A 20821-nucleotide genomic window follows, 5' to 3' on the forward strand; every position below is an offset into this window, starting at 1 on the left:
GATGTCATTCGTATATCTTTTGGCAGTGTTTTACGGGAGTGAATAGTAAAACACTGCCGACATTACAGCAATGAAACTCGGCCGGATCTGAGAGATCCGTGCAGGGTTTCATTGTGCATCTTTAAAAAAAAAAAAAAAGTAGTTTAAATTCGGTAAAAAAATTGCGTGGGGTCCCCCCTCCTAAGCAAAACCAGCCTGCTACTAAAAACAATATTCTCTTTTTTTACACAAGGCTATCAGCCCCCCATCCGTCGCCCTTGGATGGGGGGGGACAGCCTCGGGCTTGAGCCCTGGTCCTTGGGTGGCTGGAGGGGGGGGACCCCTTGATTTAAGGGGTTCCCACTCCTCCAGGGTACCCCGGCCAGGGGTGACTAGTTGGGTATGTAATGCCAGGGCCGCAGGGACCAGTATAAAAGTGTCCCCCGGCTGTGGCATTATGTACCTGGCTAGTGGAGCCCGGTGCTGGTTTAAAAAATACGGGGGACCCCTACGCTTTTTGTCCCCCGTATTTTTGGAACCAGGACCAGGCGCAGAGCCCGGTGCTGGTTGTTGAAATATGGGGGAACCCCTGACATTTTTCCCCCCATATTTTTTCAACCAGGACCGGCTCAAGGAGCCCGAGGCTGGTTTTGCTTAGGAGGGGGGACCCCACGCATTTTTTTTTTCTGAAAATTGAACACTTTCCCACCCCTTCCCACTGATAAACATGTACGGATCTCATGGATCCGTGCATGCCTATCAACACGGTAAAAAAAAGCAGGTCTGTTTTAAATCTGCTTTTTTTTACGATTTGTATTTTTTCACGGCAGTGTTTGGCTATTGCCGGCAGTGTTCGTGAAATACACTTTTTAGTAAATTACCGAGTTCTAGCAAATAACAGGCGTATTTGACCGATGGTGTATTCATTCGAATTTTTTTTCTTGGACTTCCAAAAAAATACGAATGCCCTCATCACTGCCGAGATTTGAGTTTAGTAAATTCCCGAGATGACACTTTGAAGAAAAAACACCAGCTCAGTCAAAATCGGGACCTTAGTAAATATACCCCCAAATGTCTGTCAGTTTGCTGATTGGTGGATAGGTGGAGCTATCCACCAATCAGAGTGCAGCATTCTCTACCTGCCTGCAAATGTCTGTCAGTTTGCTGATTGGTGGAGCTATCCAGCAATCAGGCTGCTGATAGCCATTCACTGTATGGAAGCATGTGGAGACACGGGGCCTAATTCAGCATGGAGCGCATCTACAACGCATTCGTATGCATATGCCCTTCTGGAGTGTGTGTACGCGCAGAAGCTGCACTGCGCATGCACACACAGTGAGATGTGACGGCATCTAACATATGCAATTGCGTCTGCCTGATTGACAGGCAGAGGCGTTCGTGGGGTGGGAGGGGGCGTCGATGCAACATTTAAGGTGGCGTTTGGGGCTTGACCTGGACAACACAGGCGTGTCTGTATCGCTTGTGGTGCGGCCGCAGTGGCAGCGCGGCGTAACACGCAGCCGCTGCATGCCTAAACATGGCAGGTAGCCGACTGCATTCGCAGCGAAGCGTTCACATGCTATAGCGGGGAGAAGGGACCGACATGTGGGGCAGACTTGCCCTGTGCTTGCCCCGCATGCGAGTGTAAAGGGTTGTGGTTGTGTGATTTTTCCGCACAACTGCAACCCATGCTGAATTAGGACCAGTGTGGGAGTGCATGAGCGGTAAGTTATGATTTTTATTTTATTCCTGTGGATAAGGGTCCCAGTGAATTGCTCTTCCCAGGGCCTACAATGCTGTTAAGATGGCCCTGAATCAAGCCCCATGAGTCTTTGTCCTTCCCTCCCACATGAGGTGGTGACAACAAATTCACTAACAGCATGTAATGGGATGGGATACCGTTCTTCCAAGCCACGTACCTGTAGCTATAACCACCAGAGAATATGGCGTGAATGATCCATCCCTGGAATGTATTAGTTTACTATTTGTGACGTTAAGAAAAAATCCCAGTCAGATAAATTGGCCGCCCCCCCATGATAAAGTAGCAGCAGTCCCACTGGGTGTTTTGTTTCAGAAATGTTGAATGGTCAGCATTGCCACAATACCGGAACAATTACATCATGCTTGCGTTCCGCAGCAGCCCCCCTGCAGCCCTGCATTCTTGTACGATGTAAGGTGCTGTAGGTAGGTGTCTGCATTTAGCAGTGGGGTGGAAGTGATGACGTGCTGGACATCTATAGGCAAGGCTGATATCTCACTTATAGTATTAACATCTTGGATTAGTAGATGTCTATGGTGAAAGTCGTTCCCAGTGGTCATTGTTGTATAATGTAACTAGATCTGTCTCCTTCCCTGCAGGACTTCCTCTCAGATATGGCTATGACAGAGGTTGATCGCTTCCTTGACAGAGAGCACCTTATTCTCCGTGAGAACACACTTGCAACTAAAGCCATAGAGGAGTATCTGAAACTGATAGGACAGAGATACCTCAAGGAAGCCATTGGTGAGAAGTTCTGTGTCTGCTCCATAACCAGCACACACTCTATGCAGATAAGTAGGGTAGAGGAACGTCAGCTGTAGCCCCTGGTTTTGACCTTCTAGCCATGCATGGGTCCAGGTTATAGGATGGATGTATACCTGATCAGTGGAGGAGCGTGGTGGATGACTAGTATTTATAGGTGTGATGGTAATTAGGGGCTAGGGTCATGGAGGGAGGTGTAGGCTAGGCTGAACGCTTAGATTTGAATTGTGAAGTTCATGAGAAGCCAGTGAAGGGGGTGACAGAGAGGGGGAATAGATAAGGAAGGACGGGAAGTGTAGGTGAGTCTTCACTATTGGTAGTCGTGTCATTAGCAACCAGGCAGAGGAGGTTATGAGAGCGGAAATGGATGTAGATCAGGTGCTTGGATTAGGAATGGATGCGGAAGACTTGCAACACGTTTCATGCTAAGTGCTTTGGAAACATCCATGAGGAGATGAGTGAAAGACAGACCGAGATGTAAGCTAAGGGGGAGAGAGGCACATTCTGAGATATTGGCTACTACAGAGGGAGTCAGGGGTGGAGAGGTAAATCTGTCTATCACCTACATACATGTGTGAATGTCAGTATATCACAAGCTGTGGAGTAAGCAGAGAACATTAGTGGTCCAAGGACTGATGATCCATAGTGTGGATCAGAGAGGGTGGGGTCCGGGGAAGGATGAGATGAGTGATCATTTATGATGAAAGCAGGAGCGGTGACTTCTGATGTTATCACCTCAATGTTCATTAGGAATACTCTTTATTAGAAAGAATAGCATACACCCTACTGTAAATGATGGATATTAGTAGTCAGTTCAGGTTCTTATAACCTGTAACCATGCATTGGGCGTGTATGTTCTGGATGTCGTCTAATAGCCTTATAATTTACGAAAGAGAATGCATTATAGATGTCTCTGACTCTCTCCACCCACCACACCTGTTTGTCTTTGTGCTAATAGTTCACTTGTACTCTGATTACGCCCTTACGTAACATGCGCCTGTTTTGCAGGTGAGTTTATTCGGGCTCTGTACGAGTCAGAGGAGGACTGCGAGGTTGACCCCATGCGTTGTCCGCCTTCTGCCCTCTCCGATCACCAGGCCAATCTCAGGATGTGCTGCGAACTTGCGCTTTGCAAAGTCTTCAACTCCCATTGGTCAGTGTCTGGTCATGTGATGTCATTGCCAGGAAAAGAATAAGACATTATATGTTAGTCATTATCCATTACATTTTACTTTTCTCTCCGTCCCTTTTCTCCTGTGACAATTTCCTTTCCTCTCTGTACTTCCCATCTTAATGGTTCTCTTACTATTCTCACCTTCACGGATGACTTCCTCCTCTTGTTGGTCCTTCTATGTCCCCCCTTCCCTCAGTTGGTTTGTTAAAGTGTACCAGATGCCTACTCACAGTGCAGGCAGCATTTTTGTGGTCTGAACCAATAAAGATTAGATTGCAATGTATCAGTTTACCAGGATCTAGTGACATCACTGAGATATAAGGCGCCAGCAGCCCGCAAAACAGCTGCCTGTACTGTGTGGTGATGTGAGGTACGCTTTATGTGTCTTCTGTGGCCAAACGTCTAACCATCTCCTTGCCTTCTCACTTCAACTATTCTCAGTGTGTTTCCCCGGGAGTTGAAAGAAGTCTTTGCATCATGGAGGATGCGCTGTGCGGAGCGCGGCCGCGAAGACATAGCAGATCGACTCATCAGTGCCTCTCTCTTCCTCCGCTTCCTGTGTCCGGCCATCATGTCCCCCAGCCTCTTCGGCCTGATGCAGGAATATCCTGATGAGCAGACATCAAGGACCCTCACACTCATCGCTAAGGTCATCCAGAACCTGGCCAACTTCAACTTCAAGTGAGAGTAGGGGAAGCGGGGGGGAGTGGTACAGGGAGAGAGAGGGGAACATGGGACGTGTGCTGTCCCATCCGTTGTGACTCATGATTGGGGACATACTGTGTTGACTTCATCACCTAGAACATTACCTAGAACATTACAGTGGATATCACTTTAGGTAACCCACCTCTACATCACTGAAGACTTACAGACGGACGCGTACATGCACCACGACTGCGCACAATTACATCATAAGGACATAGGACACACAAACTTAGTATTTGATAGGAGGTATCAATGACTCGCCCAGTTTTTTCTTTAGCGTATACATAGTCCGTATTCTGATTTATTTATTTTTTTTACAGAAAATATTTGGTCCTTGCCCCAGTGGACCTTACAATCGATATTCCCTAACACATACACAATTTTTGTCAGTAGCCAATCAGCATGCCAGTATATTTTTGGAGTGTACTCTGAGAAAACCCACGCAAGTACGAGGGGAATATACAAACGCCACACAGATAGGACCGTGGTGGTTATTGAACCCAAGATCCAATGCATAGCGATAACTACGTATAGAGACAAGTATGCTGTTTCCTGATATTTATGTGGGAATGTGTTTTAGTCTAGATACACACTTGACAGATATGTCGGTGGACCCGCCATCGTGGCGTCCGGTCAGAGTAAGTGTACACACTTACCGATCGGCTGCACGATATGTCGGTTGCAGCTGGGCATGCATTTGAATTTGCCCGCCCAGCTGTGATGTCGCCCCCCCCCCCCCCCCCCCCCCGCAGCAAATCTTCCCATACACGAAGCACAGGGCCTAATTCAGACCAGATCGCAAGTCTGAATTGTGCATGCGCCGGCGTCGCAGCATGCTAGACAGCCGATGGCCATCCCAGCCCTGCGATCACCTCTGCCTGATTGAATGGCAGAGGCAGTCGCTGGGTGGGAGGGGGCAGGCTGGCGGTGTTTGCCCGCCATTTTAGGGGCGCTGTTTGGGCAACACAGGCGTGGTCGGACCGTGTGGGGGGCGGGCCGTGCCGGCAGCGTGATGTCACATGCAGCCGCTGCGACTCTCACAGTGACGAGTAGCTCCCTGCCAGTGCGCAGGAGCTACTCCTCAGGTACAAAAGCATCGCCGCTGTGCGATGCTTTTGTACTTGTGCGGGAAGGGGGGTGTCAGGCCAGACATGCGGGGCGGACTAGCCCTGTGCTGGTCATCCCCCCCGCATGTCTGAGTAACTGATCGTAGCCGTGCAAAATTTTGCACGGATACGATCAATTCTGAATTAGGCCCTGCCAGCATTCTAATCCCAGTATGGTGACTGGCGGGATCCCAAGCGCCAGTCACCTGTACCCAACCCACACACACAATAGTGATTACACTGTAAACCGTTGGTGTGCAAGGATACTAGTGGATATACTGATATTTTAGCCACTTCTTGAGACTCTTGTCCTAGCTAGTGCAAATTGGTGAGTGAATGTCAGAACATTTTGTTAGTGTCTTGTCTGGAAATATTGGTCCATACCTCAGCAGAAACCTTGCTTTTATCAGTAGTGGTTGGAATAAGGCTGTAGCCTACACAACTGGCCATGTGGTGTTCATTATCCTCCGTATCCTGACACATGACACCCGCTGCCGCTACATGATGCGCTTACGTCAGACGGAAGGGACAGCAGACTGATGCAATGACAGACGGTCCTACTGGTGACAGACAGGCGCTAGTGCATTGTGACCAATACTGAGATGCCGCTCTCATCAGGTTCAGCAGTAAGGAAGAGCACATGTCCTTCATGAATGAGTTCCTGGAGACGGAGTTGGCCAATATGCAGAATTTCCTGTACGAGATCTCCAACATGGACGCGCTCACCAACAGCAGCAATTTCGAGGGCTACATCGACCTGGGGCGGGAGCTGAGTACTCTCCATGCCCTGCTATGGGAGGTGATCCCCCAGCTTAGTAAGGTGAGTGCTTGGTACACGGAACGTGAGATAGGTTCTAGGCCTCCTATGTGTCTGGTTCGGAGTATGAGGTGTAGGTCATAAATGTTGGGTAGAGTCGAGGAAATAGAAGTGACCATGTATAGTGAGGTTCAAAGAAGACAAATTCAGTCCTTCAAAACTCTAATTGCATTGGTGTCAAAACGCCAGAACCAAAATATTGGCCACTCTTAAATGTGCATTGTATCTGCCTGGTGTGTACATTTATCCCCACTTGTGCTTTTAATACTAGTTGGATCCATGTATTAGTTGGTAAGTATTAAACCTCAACCTTGATCATTGATGTCTCTCTTTTTTTTTTTCTCCACCCCACCCCACCCTTCCCCATATGCGGATCAGGAAGCGCTTGTAAAGTTGGGGCCCCTCCCTCGCCTTCTCAATGACATCAGCCTAGCGCTCAGGAACCCCCACATCCAGCGACAGCCGAGTCATCAAGAAAGGCTACCACCTCCCAAACCCGTCATCCCAAGGGGGCCGTCAGCGGAGCTTCAAAGCTACCTGGTGCGGGACCTCAACAGGTACTATAATTATATATATATATATATATATATATATATGTCTTACTGAATGTAGAGTGAAAACGTGCCAAGACATTAAGATGAGTCTGGGGAAAACTTTTACTCAAGTGAGACCATTTGTACAGTGCGTAAAGCCCCCCAAACAGGCAATGAAGGTGTTTGTACACTTGCCCATCCACTAATAGCTGATACTGATAACACAAAGGAGTTCATGTATCAAGCAGTGAAAAAAGTGAAGAAGTGGGCCAGTGTAGAAGTTGCCCATGGCAACCAATCAGCTGCTACCTATGATTTTATAGAATGGACTTGATAAATGTTAATTCAAAGTTGATTGGTCACTTTGGCCAATTCTCTGCTTGATACAACAACCCCTTAATTCCCTATACTCATACTATGTATACATTACTGTTTCTGCCCAGACAACCTATTTTCTGTGCACATTCATGTTTAATATAATGATTGGGGTCTGCCCCGAGTTCAAATTAAACATCCATAGATTCCAGTTGCACATGGCTTGGTATTTCCTGCAATGTACATACAATGGAAACAGACATTTTGTGGACGGGACCAATACTCAGCTTATCAGTTCACTGGTAACCAGTAAGGCATAATGCTGAGGCTGTATTTTTACTGAATATTCACAAATTTGCTGCCTCTGCATTTAGGCACACCCGCCTACAGTCCCCAATTATGGGGGAACTCTCATGGATCCCAGGAGAGTAATCAACCCTCCCTTCCTGTGAAGGGGAAGGGCATTGCATCGTCACGGCCCAACCCCCTTACGACATAGTGCCGCAGCATTATATCACAGAGGTCGAGTGCTCCATGACCCCTCCACATTCTCTTCCCTGGTCTCCAAGAGGAATAGTAGGTATGGATTTAGGCATTAGGTCAACTTTGCAACAGTTCAAGTACCATAGTGTTTGGGTTGTAGTTTTAATTTGGACTTAAACATTTTTTTGTTGTCATTCTGATCAGTGCAGCGTCATATTATAGTTGGACTGGATATATAAGTGAATGCTCCTGCCACTTTACTTCTGCAACCTTCCTCATCTGTTGGGTGGGCATTGGTTGACAAGTAGAAAATATATAGTAGAGACTGATTCTGAGTTAGGAGAAAATAAACAAAAGCAAGTAACTTTGTATTCTGGGACAAACACTGCTGCAATGTAATCTCCCGAAATGTCCAGGAGGCTCCCAAAAATCGGGTGCCACTCCCGGTCCCACCCAGAAAAGGAGACAAGTCTCCCGCAACTGGCCCGCTCTCCCCTCCTGGTCCCCAACCGCCTGTTTACTGCACAGAAGTGTGTGGGGCGATGCCGCTATTTGCACTGAATCACGTCATGACAGCACTGCCCCCCCCCCCCCCCCCCCCCCCAAGATCCCAAAACTCCCCCATCCTTCTCGCTTTACAGTGCAGCAATCTGGGTATTGCATAGCAGATTATGCAACTGGCTGCAATCACACATTTGCGCCTCCACGCCCCCGCACTGCCCACCTATATTGATGACCCCCTCCCTGTTGAGCCGACCTGACTGCCACCTCCTGGAGGGGACAGCCAGAAAGTCAGCAAGTATGTGCAAGGGGGCAAATACATTTATTATTCCTGCATGCATGGTAAATACTGCTTTATTTTGCATGCAGCCCACAAATGCCGGAACTGCTTTACTCTTGTACAGGTGGAGTCTCCCATATACAAATTACTGAAATAGTGACATCTTTGCTTTCTGATGGCTAAATGTACACACGTTTTGTTTAATCCACAAAATTGTTAAATAATATTTGATAAAATCACCATCAGGCTGTGTGTATATTGTATATAAAAGACAGAAATAATTTTGTGTATGTACACAAACTGTTTCATGCAAAAAATATTACAAATATTTTATAAAATTACATCAAAAAAGTAAAAAAAAACCATGTCGACCTTATACCGTGTCGACCTAATGTCCATGTCGATCAATAGTGGTCGACCGAATGACTGTCAACCTAAGTGTGGTCGACCTAATGACCTATACCCCTAACGGTCCAGGTTTTAAGTATATGCATGCTTGACCACAGATGACTTAAGGGGTCATTCCGACCCGTTCGCACGCAGTGGTTCTTCGCTGCGGTGCGAACGGGTCGGAAATGCACATGCGTGGCAGGCACATTGCGCACGCGCGTCGTTGCCTGGTGACGATCGTCGCCGGGAAACGACGCCGCCAGCGACAAATGTGATCGCAGCGGCGATCGCAAGAATATGGACAGGCGGGAGGTGTTCTGGAGCGGATACTCACCATTTCCAGCCGTTTTCGGGGAGTGGTAAGAAGAACGCAGGCGTGTCCAGGCGAACGGAGGGCGGATGTCTGACGTCAGGACCGGGACCTTCATCGCCGGACCTGTCGCACAGGGTAAGTATGTCCAGGGCTAGTCTTGTTTTGCAGGAAACTTTTGTAGCATAGCAGGGCTGCACAAGCGATCACAGCCCTACTATGCAGAAATACTCTCCCCCATAGGCGGCGTCTGGTTGATCGCACCAGCAGCAAAAAGTGGCATCGTGTGATCAACTCGTAATGATCCCCTAAATTAGTAACTCAGTCAGCTCGATATAACCATCTGTGCTGCACTGTTAGGGTGTCTTGGGGACCACATTTGGAAACCAGTGGTATAACTAGGCTGACCATACTATCCCTTTATACAGGAATGCTCATGGATTACACAGGTTCTGTGGCTGATTAGCACCAGGTGACATACAGTTGAAGTCAGCCAGCCACAGAACCTGTGTAATTCATTAGTGTTCTGGTGTAAAGGGATAGTAAGGTAAGCCTAGGTATTGTACATTGGCGTTTCTATAATGGGTGCAATGGGTGCACACGGGCCTCTGGGTCCAGGGGGGCCCACACCGCACACATTGCACCCATTTAAATACTTACCTTACCGGAGTCCAGCGGCAGGCGGAGCGTCCACGGCGGAAATCGCCACCAAAATGGCCGCCACGCAAGCGCAGTAGCCAAATTGGTCTCCGGATCATGGCAGGCGCCATGTTTCCGGAGACCTGCGCATGCGCAGTAGACTCCGGCACATTGCCGGAGTCTACAGCGCCGTTCAGAGGAGGGGGCCCACCCGGAGGTGCACACGGGCCCCCTCCTCTGTAGAAACGCCCCTGGTACTGTATAAGGTGTATATGAAACATAACTGCATTCTGTGTTTAGCCTTGGGTCCCATCCCCAAAATATGCAAATATTCCAAACTAGGAAAGACATGATATGCAAAATACTTCTGGTCCCAAGCATTTTGGATACGGGAGACTCAACCTGTACTGCAATTTAGGTGTGAGTTATTAGACACACCCACCAAAATCTAAAGGTGTGTACACACGGTGAGATTTGGGCTACACCCGATTCTCACTGTGCGATAGGGACTGTGGTCGGTATCACAAGCCTAGACGACTGTACTTTCAATACTGGCTTCGTCCGATTTTAAGTGCCAATTTTAACTATACTTTTATGCTAGATAGTCAAAATTGACTTGCCTGCGCAGGCTATCTAGGCTTGCGATACCGACCTCACGGGACCGCGCATCGGCATCGAATCGGGATCGCAAGGTGAATTTCACCTTGCGATCTACACTAACTTTTCTTGCGATTTTTACTATATAGTCAAAATTGAAAGAAAGAATCTCACCGTGTGTACACACCCTTAACTCTCTGCACATGATACATCTGGCCCACCTGCAGTGCAGCATGGTTTTACCTAGGTGCCCAGTTACTTGCTGTTTTTTGCTTTTGGGTTAGGCACCCCCAGGGGGGGTGTTAGGGTTACACAGAGTGAAGAAAAAATTATACTGGCGCCGGCTGTTAATCAAATAATGAAATTACAATTAATATATATAAAATATGACACTTAATTTATTTAAACATTCATAAAAGAGAAAACAATACTCCCATTTCTCAAAAGAATGAAATGTAGCAATTGCTAAAATTCACGTGTTTAAAAATGCAAGGTGCCACTATTTTTCCTTTCTAAATATAGCGTCCACGGCTTCTGGCTGAGGCCCTCATTCCGAGTTGTTCGCTCGCTAGCTGCTTTTAGCAGCATTGCACACGCTAGGCCGCCGCCCTCTGGGAGTGAATCTTAGTTTAGCAGAATTGCGAACGAAAGATTAGCAGATTTGCGAATAGAAAATTCTTAGCAGTTTCTGAGTAGCTCGAGACTTACACCTACACTGCGATCAGTTCAGTCAGTTTCGTTCCTGGTTTGACGTCACAAACACACCCAGCGTTCGCCCAGACACTCCCCCGTTTCTTCAGACACTCCCGCGTTTTGCCCAGAAACGCCAGCGTTTTTTCGCACACTCCCATAAAACGGCCAGTTTCCGCCCAGAAACACCCACTTCCTGTCAACAACAGTACGATCACCAGAACGATGAAAAATCCTCGTTATGCTGTGAGTAAAATACCTAACTTTTGAGTAAAATAACTAAGCGCATGCGCTCTGCGAACCTTGCGCATGCGCAGTAAGCGACTAATCGCAATATAGCGAAACTCGGCAACGAGCGAACAACTCGGAATGAGGGCCTAAGACTCTATTCCACATTGCTCACAAGTCAGTTGATGATGCAAATTATTACCAGACTTGCTTCCGGATAGGAGTCCCCCTAGGTATCTCATGCAAATAAGATCCAGATGGCAACAGGGAAAGGTCCGGATCTGTGATGAACTTGTGCTGGAATTTTGTCCAGTGGATGCAAAGAGTCCACTGGACAAAATTCCAAAGTGGAATAGAGTCTTAGCCAGAAGCCGTGGACACTACAGTATATTTAGAAAGGAAAAATAGTGGCACCTTGCATTTTTAAACACATGAATTTTAGCAATTGCTACATTTCATTCTTTTGAGAAATGGGAGTATTGTTTTCTCTTTTATGAATGTTTAAATAAATTAAGTGTCATATTTTATATATATTAATTGGAATTTCATTATTTGATTAACAGCCGGCGCCAGTATAATTTTTTCCTCACTCTGTGTATCCACTTTAGGGAATTGACCTTCCCTATCCAGGCTACCGTTGACAGCGCACTCTTCCATTCTTTTTTCTTTGTATTTATACGGGGTGTTAGGGTTAGGCTTCTGGGGGGGAAACGGTTAGGTTTAGGGTGTGGGAAGGGGGGGGGGGTTAGGTTTAGGCGCCACCCCGGGGGGTATTAGGGTTAGGCTGCGGAGGGGGGGAGGGTTAAAGTTAGGCACCTGAAAGGGAGGGATAGGGAAGAGTAGGAGGAGCGTTAGACTACTTACCGCCCATTGTCGGGATTTCGGCTGTTGGGATGCCACTGATGTTGGCATCCCGACAGCCGCCATTTAATACCCAACCCCTTATAACAGGGATGGGGAACCTTCGTCCCTCCAGCTGTTGTTGAACTACACATCCCAGCATGCCCTGAAACAGTTTTAGTATGGCCAAATAGCAAAACTGTAGCAATGCATGCTGGTATGTGTAGTTCAACAACAGCTGAAGGTCCAAAGGTTATAATCACGGATGGGTGCGTGCAGTGTTTGCTTCTTTGTATTAAATATAACAGTTGGTAGATACTTTGGGGCAGATGTATTAAGCCTGGAGAATTGATAAAGCAGTGATAAGTGCAAGGTGATAACGCACCAGCCAATCAGCTCCAATATGTAAATGTAAAGTTAGGAGCTGATTGGCTGGTGCGTTATCACCTTGCACTTATCACTGCTTTATCAATTATTTATCCCTTCTCCAGGCTTAATACATCTGCCCCTTTCTCTCTTTGGAAATTGTAGAGGCTAATATAAATGTTGAATAAATAACATATATTATATATGTTCAGTCACTAACGCTAATAACTAAACATTTGCAGAAGTAAATGTAATTTGCTTAGACATCGCACTCCTTCTTTCCCATCACTCTCTGTATATGGGGGGTCATTCAGACCTGATTGCACGCTAGGTTTTTTCGCTGCGCTGCGATCAGGGAAGAACTGCGCATGCATATGCACCACAGTGCGCAGGCGTGCCGTACAAGTACAAAGCGGATCGTTTCCCAGCGATAGATTGTACTAAGAATCCGTTCGCACAGCCGATCACAAGGAGATTGACAGGAAGAGGGCGTTTGTGGGTGTCAACTGACCTTTTCAGGGAGTGGTTGGAAAAACGCAGGCGTGTCCAAGCGTTTGCAGGGCGGGTGTCTGACGTCAATTCCGGGCCCGGACAGGCTGAAGTGATCGCAGCGGCTGAGTAAGGTCAGACCTACTCAGAAACTGCACAAAACTTTTTTGTACCGGCCGGCTGCACATGCGATCGCACCCTTGCAAAGCGAAAATACACTGCCTATGGCCCTCATTCCGAGTTGTTCGCTCGTTCTTTTTCATCGCATCGCAGCGATTTTCCGCTAACTGCGCATGCGCAATGTTCGCACTGCGACTGCGCCAAGTAAATTTGCTAAGAAGTTTGGTGTTTTACTCACGGCATTACGAGGTTTTTTCTTCGTTCTGGTGATCGGAGTGTGATTGACAGGAAGTGGGTGTTTCTGGGTGGAAACTGGCCGTTTTATGGGAGTGTGTGAAAAAACGCTGCCGTTTCTGGGAAAACGCGGGCGTGGCTGAAGAAACGGGGGAGTGTCTGGGCGAACGCTGGGTGTGTTTGTGACGTCAAACCAGGAACGACAAGCACTGAACTGATCGCACTGGAAGAGTAAGTCTCGAGCTACTCAGAAACTGCACAGAAAAATCTTTTCACAATATTGCGAATACTTCGTTCGCAATTCTGCTAAGCTAAGATACACTCCCAGAGGGCGGCGGCTTAGCGTGTGTACTGCTGCGAAAAGCGGCTAGCGAGCGAACAACTCGGAATGAGGGCCCATATGCGGCGACTATCTGCTCGCAGCGCTGCAAAAAACTGCTAGCGAGCGATCAGGTCTGAATGACCCCAACAGTTATTTCCATTTTTCTGCTGCGGGATACACTGGGCTCCACAGGGAATGATATTGGGGTGTAGAGTAGGATCTTGATCCGAGGCACCAACATGCTAAAAGCTTTGATTGTTCCCAGAATGCATAGCGCCGCCTCCTCTATAACCCCGCCTCCGTGCACAGGAGCTCCGTTTTGTAGTTGGTGCCATACAGTAAGCAGGCATACAACAGGGGGTCTGCTCCAGCAGCCCTACAGAAAAAGCTTTTGTGAAGAAAAAGAAGACTTCAAGGGCTGCAGCAGAGACACTGTGAGTGTTAGATGTCAGTCAGACATCTCCTGCTGCAGCTCCATCACCTTCCCCAGCGGCTCTGTATACTCCCGAGCCCTGGTTGCCGGGTACTTACAGCGATGGCTCCGGTTTTCTTCAGTCAGGCACACACCCCACCGCAGCTCTCCAGGATTGCGTGGCCGCATTCAGGGAGGAGGTAAGAGGGTTCCCCAGGCGAGACCCGCTGTAAACCGTGATCCGCGGTGGGAGGTGGGCCGCACGCACTGGCGTGGACACTGTGGTAGTACAGGGACCCCACTAGACCACCAGGGCAAGGGCACACGTCAGATTCTCTCAAAAATCTGTTTGCTAAGGCCCACAGTACCCGGTGGTGAAGTCCAGCAAGGGGATAAGGCTTTGACCTGTAGCCCCTCCCCCAGCCCCAGGGCGCCATTTAGAGTAAATGGTCCCACCCTGGAGCTGCATCTCTCTCTCTCCCTCACTCCCTGTCAGCGTTTGGGTGCCATTGGGACAAGCTGAGCTGAACCTGGGACTGTTTGGGCAAATCCTCCTCTGTAAAGCCGCCTGCCTGTCAGCGCTGTGCATTTTACAAGACACTTAAGTATTCTACATGTTTGTTGACAGTGTAAGTTAAGAAAAAGTGCATTTAGTCAGGGTTATTTAGTACAAGTACCCTGTGATATACATCCAGTCTTTACAGTGCATTGTTATATCTATTGAGTGTATAGCTATACTTAGTATTACTCTGTATTGCTAGTCCAGTGCAGGTTTATTGCATGTCATAATTTCTGCCTTGTACAATGTGACTCTGTGTGTGTGCATATACAGCTGCTATGACCTCCATTTCGTGTATCTCACTCAGATTGCTATCCCTATATTCTGTAACCTGAGGAGGCTAAGTGCGTCAGGATTATTACTTAATATAGGTGTTTTACAAGATATTTCTCGCAAATGTGATCAACGCTCCACTTATATGGATAGTACGGGGGTGGCAGCAGTACGAGTGAGAGGCTAAACCCAAATGCCTCCAAAGATTAGCATATGTCAAGGAAATTACCCAACTGCGCCTGCATGCATATAGAATGACATAAATGGGTGATTTGAATAAAGGGGAAATCACAGTACTGTATTTGTAAAATTAATTGACATTTATTCTTGTGAAAGATGAAGGAAAAAATATATATATAAATTGAAACGAAGGGAGATGCAAAAACAAAAAAACAAAAAAACACCTTTTGATACAGGTAAAATATATGTCAGAATCTTTATGTGATAACAAGTCAGAAAAAATCTTCCTGCACCTGTACAATGTTGGAAAAACTTTGGAAAAAACTTAGTAAAAAGACTTGAAAAAATATATATATAGTAAAGTTCCAAATGTCTGGTGTGAATAGAGTGTGGCGTCCCACCTCTTTTCCACCTTGTTGTGGCTGGTTATGTGGTATACTACAGATAAGGTAGATTATCCGGAAAATAAGGGAATGTTCAATTTCCAAGTATAGCCCAGTGGTGATATTAATTTTGAATCCCAGTGAAGGCAAGTTCTTAATTTATAACTGCTGTGTCGCTGCGGGGTACCCCAACGTCGGTATAAGTGGGATAAGGTATTCAGGGATAAAGGTATAAAGAAACCCCGGACTCCCCGCTATTTCTCCCCGTTATAGTCAGCCGGAGGCGCCTGCACTCACAGGTGTCTGCCGACCGCTATTGACGGGGGGACGCGGTCATGTCACTGGGGGGAAGGTAACACTGACTTCGGGACCCACAAGGGGACTGTCCGTCGTGAACCTTCCCTCCTGCGGGGTCAGATACCTTTTTCTCCTGCGCTTGATCCCGTTCTCTTCTTTCTTCCTCCGGTCTGTTCTCTAGGTGTTCTGCTTGTAGGTCTGTTCCCTCTCAGCCGCGCGGCTCCGTTCTACCTTCACGGGATCACTGATCTGTGCGGTTATGTTCCGATTATTCTCCAACGCGTATCGACCCGTCTGGGTCTTCCTCAGGGACTCCCTGAGGAAGACCCAGACGGGTCGATACGCGTTGGAGAATAAGCATATCATCACATCACCACCCTAATAATAGACTATACTCCTGCAAAATACTGCAAGACCGAGAAGAATATCCGGACGGAACATAACCGCACAGATCAGTGATCCCGTGAAGGTAGAACGGAGCCGCGCGGCTGAGAGGGAACAGACCTACAAGCAGAACACCTAGAGAACAGACCGGAGGAAGAAAGAAGAGAACGGGATCAAGCGCAGGAGAAAAAGGTATCTGACCCCGCAGGAGGGAAGGTTCACGACTGACAGTCCCCTTGTGGGTCCCGAAGTCAGTGTTACCTTCCCCCCAGTGACATGACCGCGTCCCCCCGTCAATAGCGGTCGGCAGACACCTGTGAGTGCAGGCGCCTCCGGCTGACTATAACGGGGAGAAATAGCGGGGAGTCCGGGGTTTCTTTATACCTTTATCCCTGAATACCTTATCCCACTTATACCGACGTTGGGGTACCCCGCAGCGACACAGCAGTTATAAATTAAGAACTTGCCTTCACTGGGATTCAAAATTAATATCACCACTGGGCTATACTTGGAAATTGAACATTCCCTTATTTTCCGGATAATCTACCTTATCTGTAGTATACCACATAACCAGCCACAACAAGGTGGAAAAGAGGTGGGACGCCACACTCTATTCACACCAGACATTTGGAACTTTACTATATATATATTTTTTCAAGTCTTTTTACTAAGTTTTTTCCAAAGTTTTTCCAACATTGTACAGGTGCAGGAAGATTTTTTCTGACTTGTTATCACATAAAGATTCTGACATATATTTTACCTGTATCAAAAGGTGTTTTTTTGTTTTTGCATCTCCCTTCGTTTCAATTTATATATATATTTTTTCCTTCATCTTTCACAAGAATAAATGTCAATTAATTTTACAAATACAGTACTGTGATTTCCCCTTTATTCAAATCACCCATTTATGTCATTCTATATGCATGCAGGCGCAGTTGGGTAATTTCCTTGACACGTTTTACAAGATATACTTATTGTGTATTTTTCTCTGTGATTTTTAGTCACCATATACCTCTGGAACTCTCTGTACTACACAGGGGTTCTTGTCAGGTATTGTGCTGCTGATATTGTACTGGGTTGCCTTGAATTGAGCTGTCAGACATGTCAGCTACAAGAGACGATGGAGCTGTGGCTGATCCCACAGTGCGTGGTGGTGACGCTGCAGACACTTTAGAGGAAAACATAGCAGCAGAGGGTTCAGGTTCTGGGGGTTCCCTACCCCCCCCAGTGGGACCGTAGCAACGGAGGTTCATAATGACCCACCTTGGGCTACTTTTTCCACGTTATTGAATACGCTGGTAACTAGACTTACGCCCCTATGGGACCTCCTGTGCCGCCATGGGCAGATCAACTGTCCACTCAGTTACAGCAATTGAACCAATCACTGACTAAACAGAAATCTCGCCCGCTTAAGACCAAGGGGTCCTCTAAGCGGGCTATTACTTCCTCACAATCCACCAATGTCCCAGACACCTCGTCTGATGAGGATGGCATATATATTGACCCCACAGACACTGATACTGATAATTCTGATGGGGAATCTGTTTCACAGGTGGATGTTCCTGACTTGTTGGAGGCTATCGGGATCATTCTTCAAATTAATGATGACCCAGAGCCTGATACTGTCCCTAAGAAACCGGACAGATTTAAACGTCAGAAAGTGGTTAAACAAGTTTTACCTCACTCTGACCATTTGGTTGATATACGTCAGGAATCCTGGGAAAATCCAGGAAAGAAATTCACGCCTCACAAGAAGATGCTGGCTCGCTATCCCCTCGCGGCAGAGCTAAGTAAAAATTGGAAGACACCCCCTTGCCAGCGGATTCGCAAGTGGCGAGGCTGGTGGTGTCCTCAGCTCTGCCTGTTACTACGGTCACGTCTCTGAAAGAACCGACGGATAAGCGTGTGGAGGGTTGTTTAAAGGCGATTTACACCCTAGCAGGTGCTGCACATCGGCCCACCATTGCAGCTACTTGGGCTGCAGAGGCTATTAAAGTGTGGGCTCAGGAGTTGGAAGCTGAGCTGCCTTCCAACGTTTCTGATCATGCTAGACAATGTCTGTCGTATATATTGGGGTCATTCCGAGTTGTTCGCTCGTTGCCGATTTTCGTTATACTGCGATTAGTCGCTAACTACGCATGGTACGCAGAGCGCATGCGTTTAGTTATTTTACTATAAACTTAGCTGTTTTGCTGTAGCGTCTGCGGCGCTTTTCAGTCGCACTGGTGTTCGGTAAATGATTGACAGGAAAGGGGCGTTTCTGGGCGGCAACTTAGCATTTTCCCGGCGTTGGCTAAAAAACGCAGGCGTGTCAGGGAAAAACGCGGGAGTGTCTGGAGAAACTGGGGAGTGGCTGGCCGAACGCAGGGCGTGTTTGTGACGTCAAACCAGTACCGAAATGGGCTGAGCTGATCGCAGTGTAGGAGTAAGTCTCGAGCTACTCAGAAACTGCTAAGAATTTTCTATTCGCAATTCTGCTAATCTTTCGTTCGCAATTCTGCTATGCTAAGATACACTCCCAGAGGGCGGCGGCCTAGCGTGTGCAATGCTGCTAAAATCAGCTAGCGAGCGAACAACTCGGAATGACCCCCATTGTCACAGCTTCTCATTACATTAAGGAGGCGGCTTCTGATGCCGGTATTCTGGCGGCCAAGGCTTCTACTACGTCCATTTTGGCTCGCCGGATTCTGGGGTTGCGGTCCTGGTCTGTAGATCTGGACTCTAAGAAAACCCTGGAGGTACTCCCTTTTAAGGGAGAAATTCAATTTGGGGAAGACTTAAATAAGATAGTGGCTGACGTCTACCTAGTACTGCTCCTTCGGTACCGAAGGCTAAGAATACTTCCTTTCGCTCCTTTCGTCCTTCTGGGAAAGCAAAGGGTCAGGCGTACCCAAAACAGGCTCGCACTTCCAAACCCAATAAGCCCAAACCTAAATGAGCCTGGGCTGCCCGTCAGCCTGCTTCCAAAACTGACAAGCCTGCTGCATGACGGGGCGGGCCTCCCAGGGTGGGGGGCCAACTTCTAGGGTTTGTCCAGGAATGGTTGAAGACCACTTCCAATGCCTGGGAACAGGAAGTCGTCACTCGAGGTTACGCCGTATCCTTCAAGAATCGTTCCCCTCATCGATTTTGCCTGACAGACGTCCCTTCGGATCAGGTGAAGGCAAAAACTCTTCATTCGGTGGTACAGTCCCACCTGGACACAAGAGTGGTAGTACAGGTGTCTCTGGCTCAGTGAGGCAAGGGGTACTATTCACCGCTATTCCTAGTCCCGAAATCGAATGGGTCCTCTCGGCCCATCCTCAATCTCAAGTCCTTGAACAAATTCGTGAGGGTCTCCAAGTTTCTTATGGAAACTTTTCGCTCTATTGTTCTGGCCTTGGAACTTGGGGATTATGGTCTCCCTGGACATACAGGATGCTTACCTGCATATTCCCATTGCAATGTCGCATCAGCAGTACCTGAGGTTTGCGGTTGGCAACCCCCATTACCAATTTCGGGCGTTACCTTTTTGGTTTGACCACGGCTCCGCAAGTCTTCACCAAGGTCATGCCGGTAATGACAGCTGTAGTCCGCCGTCAAGGGGTCAGAATCCTGCCGTATCTGGACGACTTGTTGATCCTGGCGAATTCCCCAGAAATTCTCCTATGCCATCTGGATCTGACGCTTCAGTTTCTGCAAGCCCACGGGTGGCTCATCAACTGGAAGAAATCTTCCCTGGTCCCTGCTCAGGAAATGGTGCACCTGGGGGGCATTGTTGGACACTCACAACCAGCAGTTGTTCTTGTCTCAGTAGAAGGTCCTGAAACTTCAGGATTCGGTGCTTCCTATCTCGTCCGCAAGTGCTAGGTCTCATGGTGTCGGCATTCGACATGGTGGAGTACGCTCAATTCCATTCCCGCCCTCTACAGAAATTGATTCTTGCCAAGTGGGATGGCCTGCCTCACCGGATCAGGTCTTACATGATCTCCTTGTCTCCGGAGGTCCAACTGTCACTGAGCTGGTGGCTTCAGTACCAACGATTGAGCAGGGGTCGTCCCTTCTGGATCTCCAACTGGGTCCTTCTGATGACGGATGCCAGTCTGAGAGGTTGGGGCGCGGTGTTAGAGCAACACTCCCTTCAAGGTCGGTGGACCACGGAGAAGTCTCTCCTCCCGATAAACATTCTGGAACTGCGGGTGGTGTTCAATGCTCTGAACTTGGCCCAGCATTTAATACAGTACAGACCTGTTCAAGTACAATCGGACAACGCCACCACGGTGGCATACATAAATCATCAAGGCGGCACTCGCAGCCGCATGGCAATGAGGGAAGTTTCAAGAATTCTTCAGTGGGCAGAACGCCATCTGCCAGCCATATCGACAGTGTTCATTCCGGGGGTCCTAAACTGGGAAGCAGACTTCCTCAGTCATCAGGACGTACACGCCGGAGAGTGGAGTCTCTATCCAGAAGTATTTCAACTCCTAGTGGACAAGTGGGGTCTCCCAGATGTAGACCTGATGGCGTCTTGACACAATCACATGGTTGGAGCAAGGACAAGGGATCCTCAAGCAGCGTTCGTGGACGCACTGGCAATTCCATGGAACTTTCGGCTGCCATACGTGTTCCCGCCGGTGTCACTCCTGCCCAGAGTAATAAGGAAGTTCAAGCAAGAGGGAGGAATCCTACTTCTGATCGCTCCAGACGGCATTGGT

The 20821-nt window shown here is 47.9% G+C and overlaps 1 protein-coding gene across 12 annotated transcripts in view; it reads left to right on the forward strand.

The window, feature by feature from the left end:
* SYNGAP1 (synaptic Ras GTPase activating protein 1) overlaps window positions 1–20821 on the forward strand; it is a 496744-nt gene that overhangs the window by 417594 nt on the left and 58329 nt on the right. For all 12 annotated transcript variants that reach the window (XM_063938281.1, XM_063938276.1, XM_063938275.1 and 9 more), the window contains 5 exons: window positions 2338–2482; window positions 3509–3653; window positions 4116–4355; window positions 6104–6305; window positions 6681–6859. In XM_063938281.1, the coding sequence (XP_063794351.1) occupies window positions 2338–2482; window positions 3509–3653; window positions 4116–4355; window positions 6104–6305; window positions 6681–6859 (911 nt within the window). The remainder of the gene's footprint in view (window positions 1–2337; window positions 2483–3508; window positions 3654–4115; window positions 4356–6103; window positions 6306–6680; window positions 6860–20821) is intronic.

This window comes from Pseudophryne corroboree, chromosome 8 (assembly GCF_028390025.1).
Source record: "Pseudophryne corroboree isolate aPseCor3 chromosome 8, aPseCor3.hap2, whole genome shotgun sequence".
NCBI classification, from domain to species: domain Eukaryota; kingdom Metazoa; phylum Chordata; class Amphibia; order Anura; family Myobatrachidae; genus Pseudophryne; species Pseudophryne corroboree.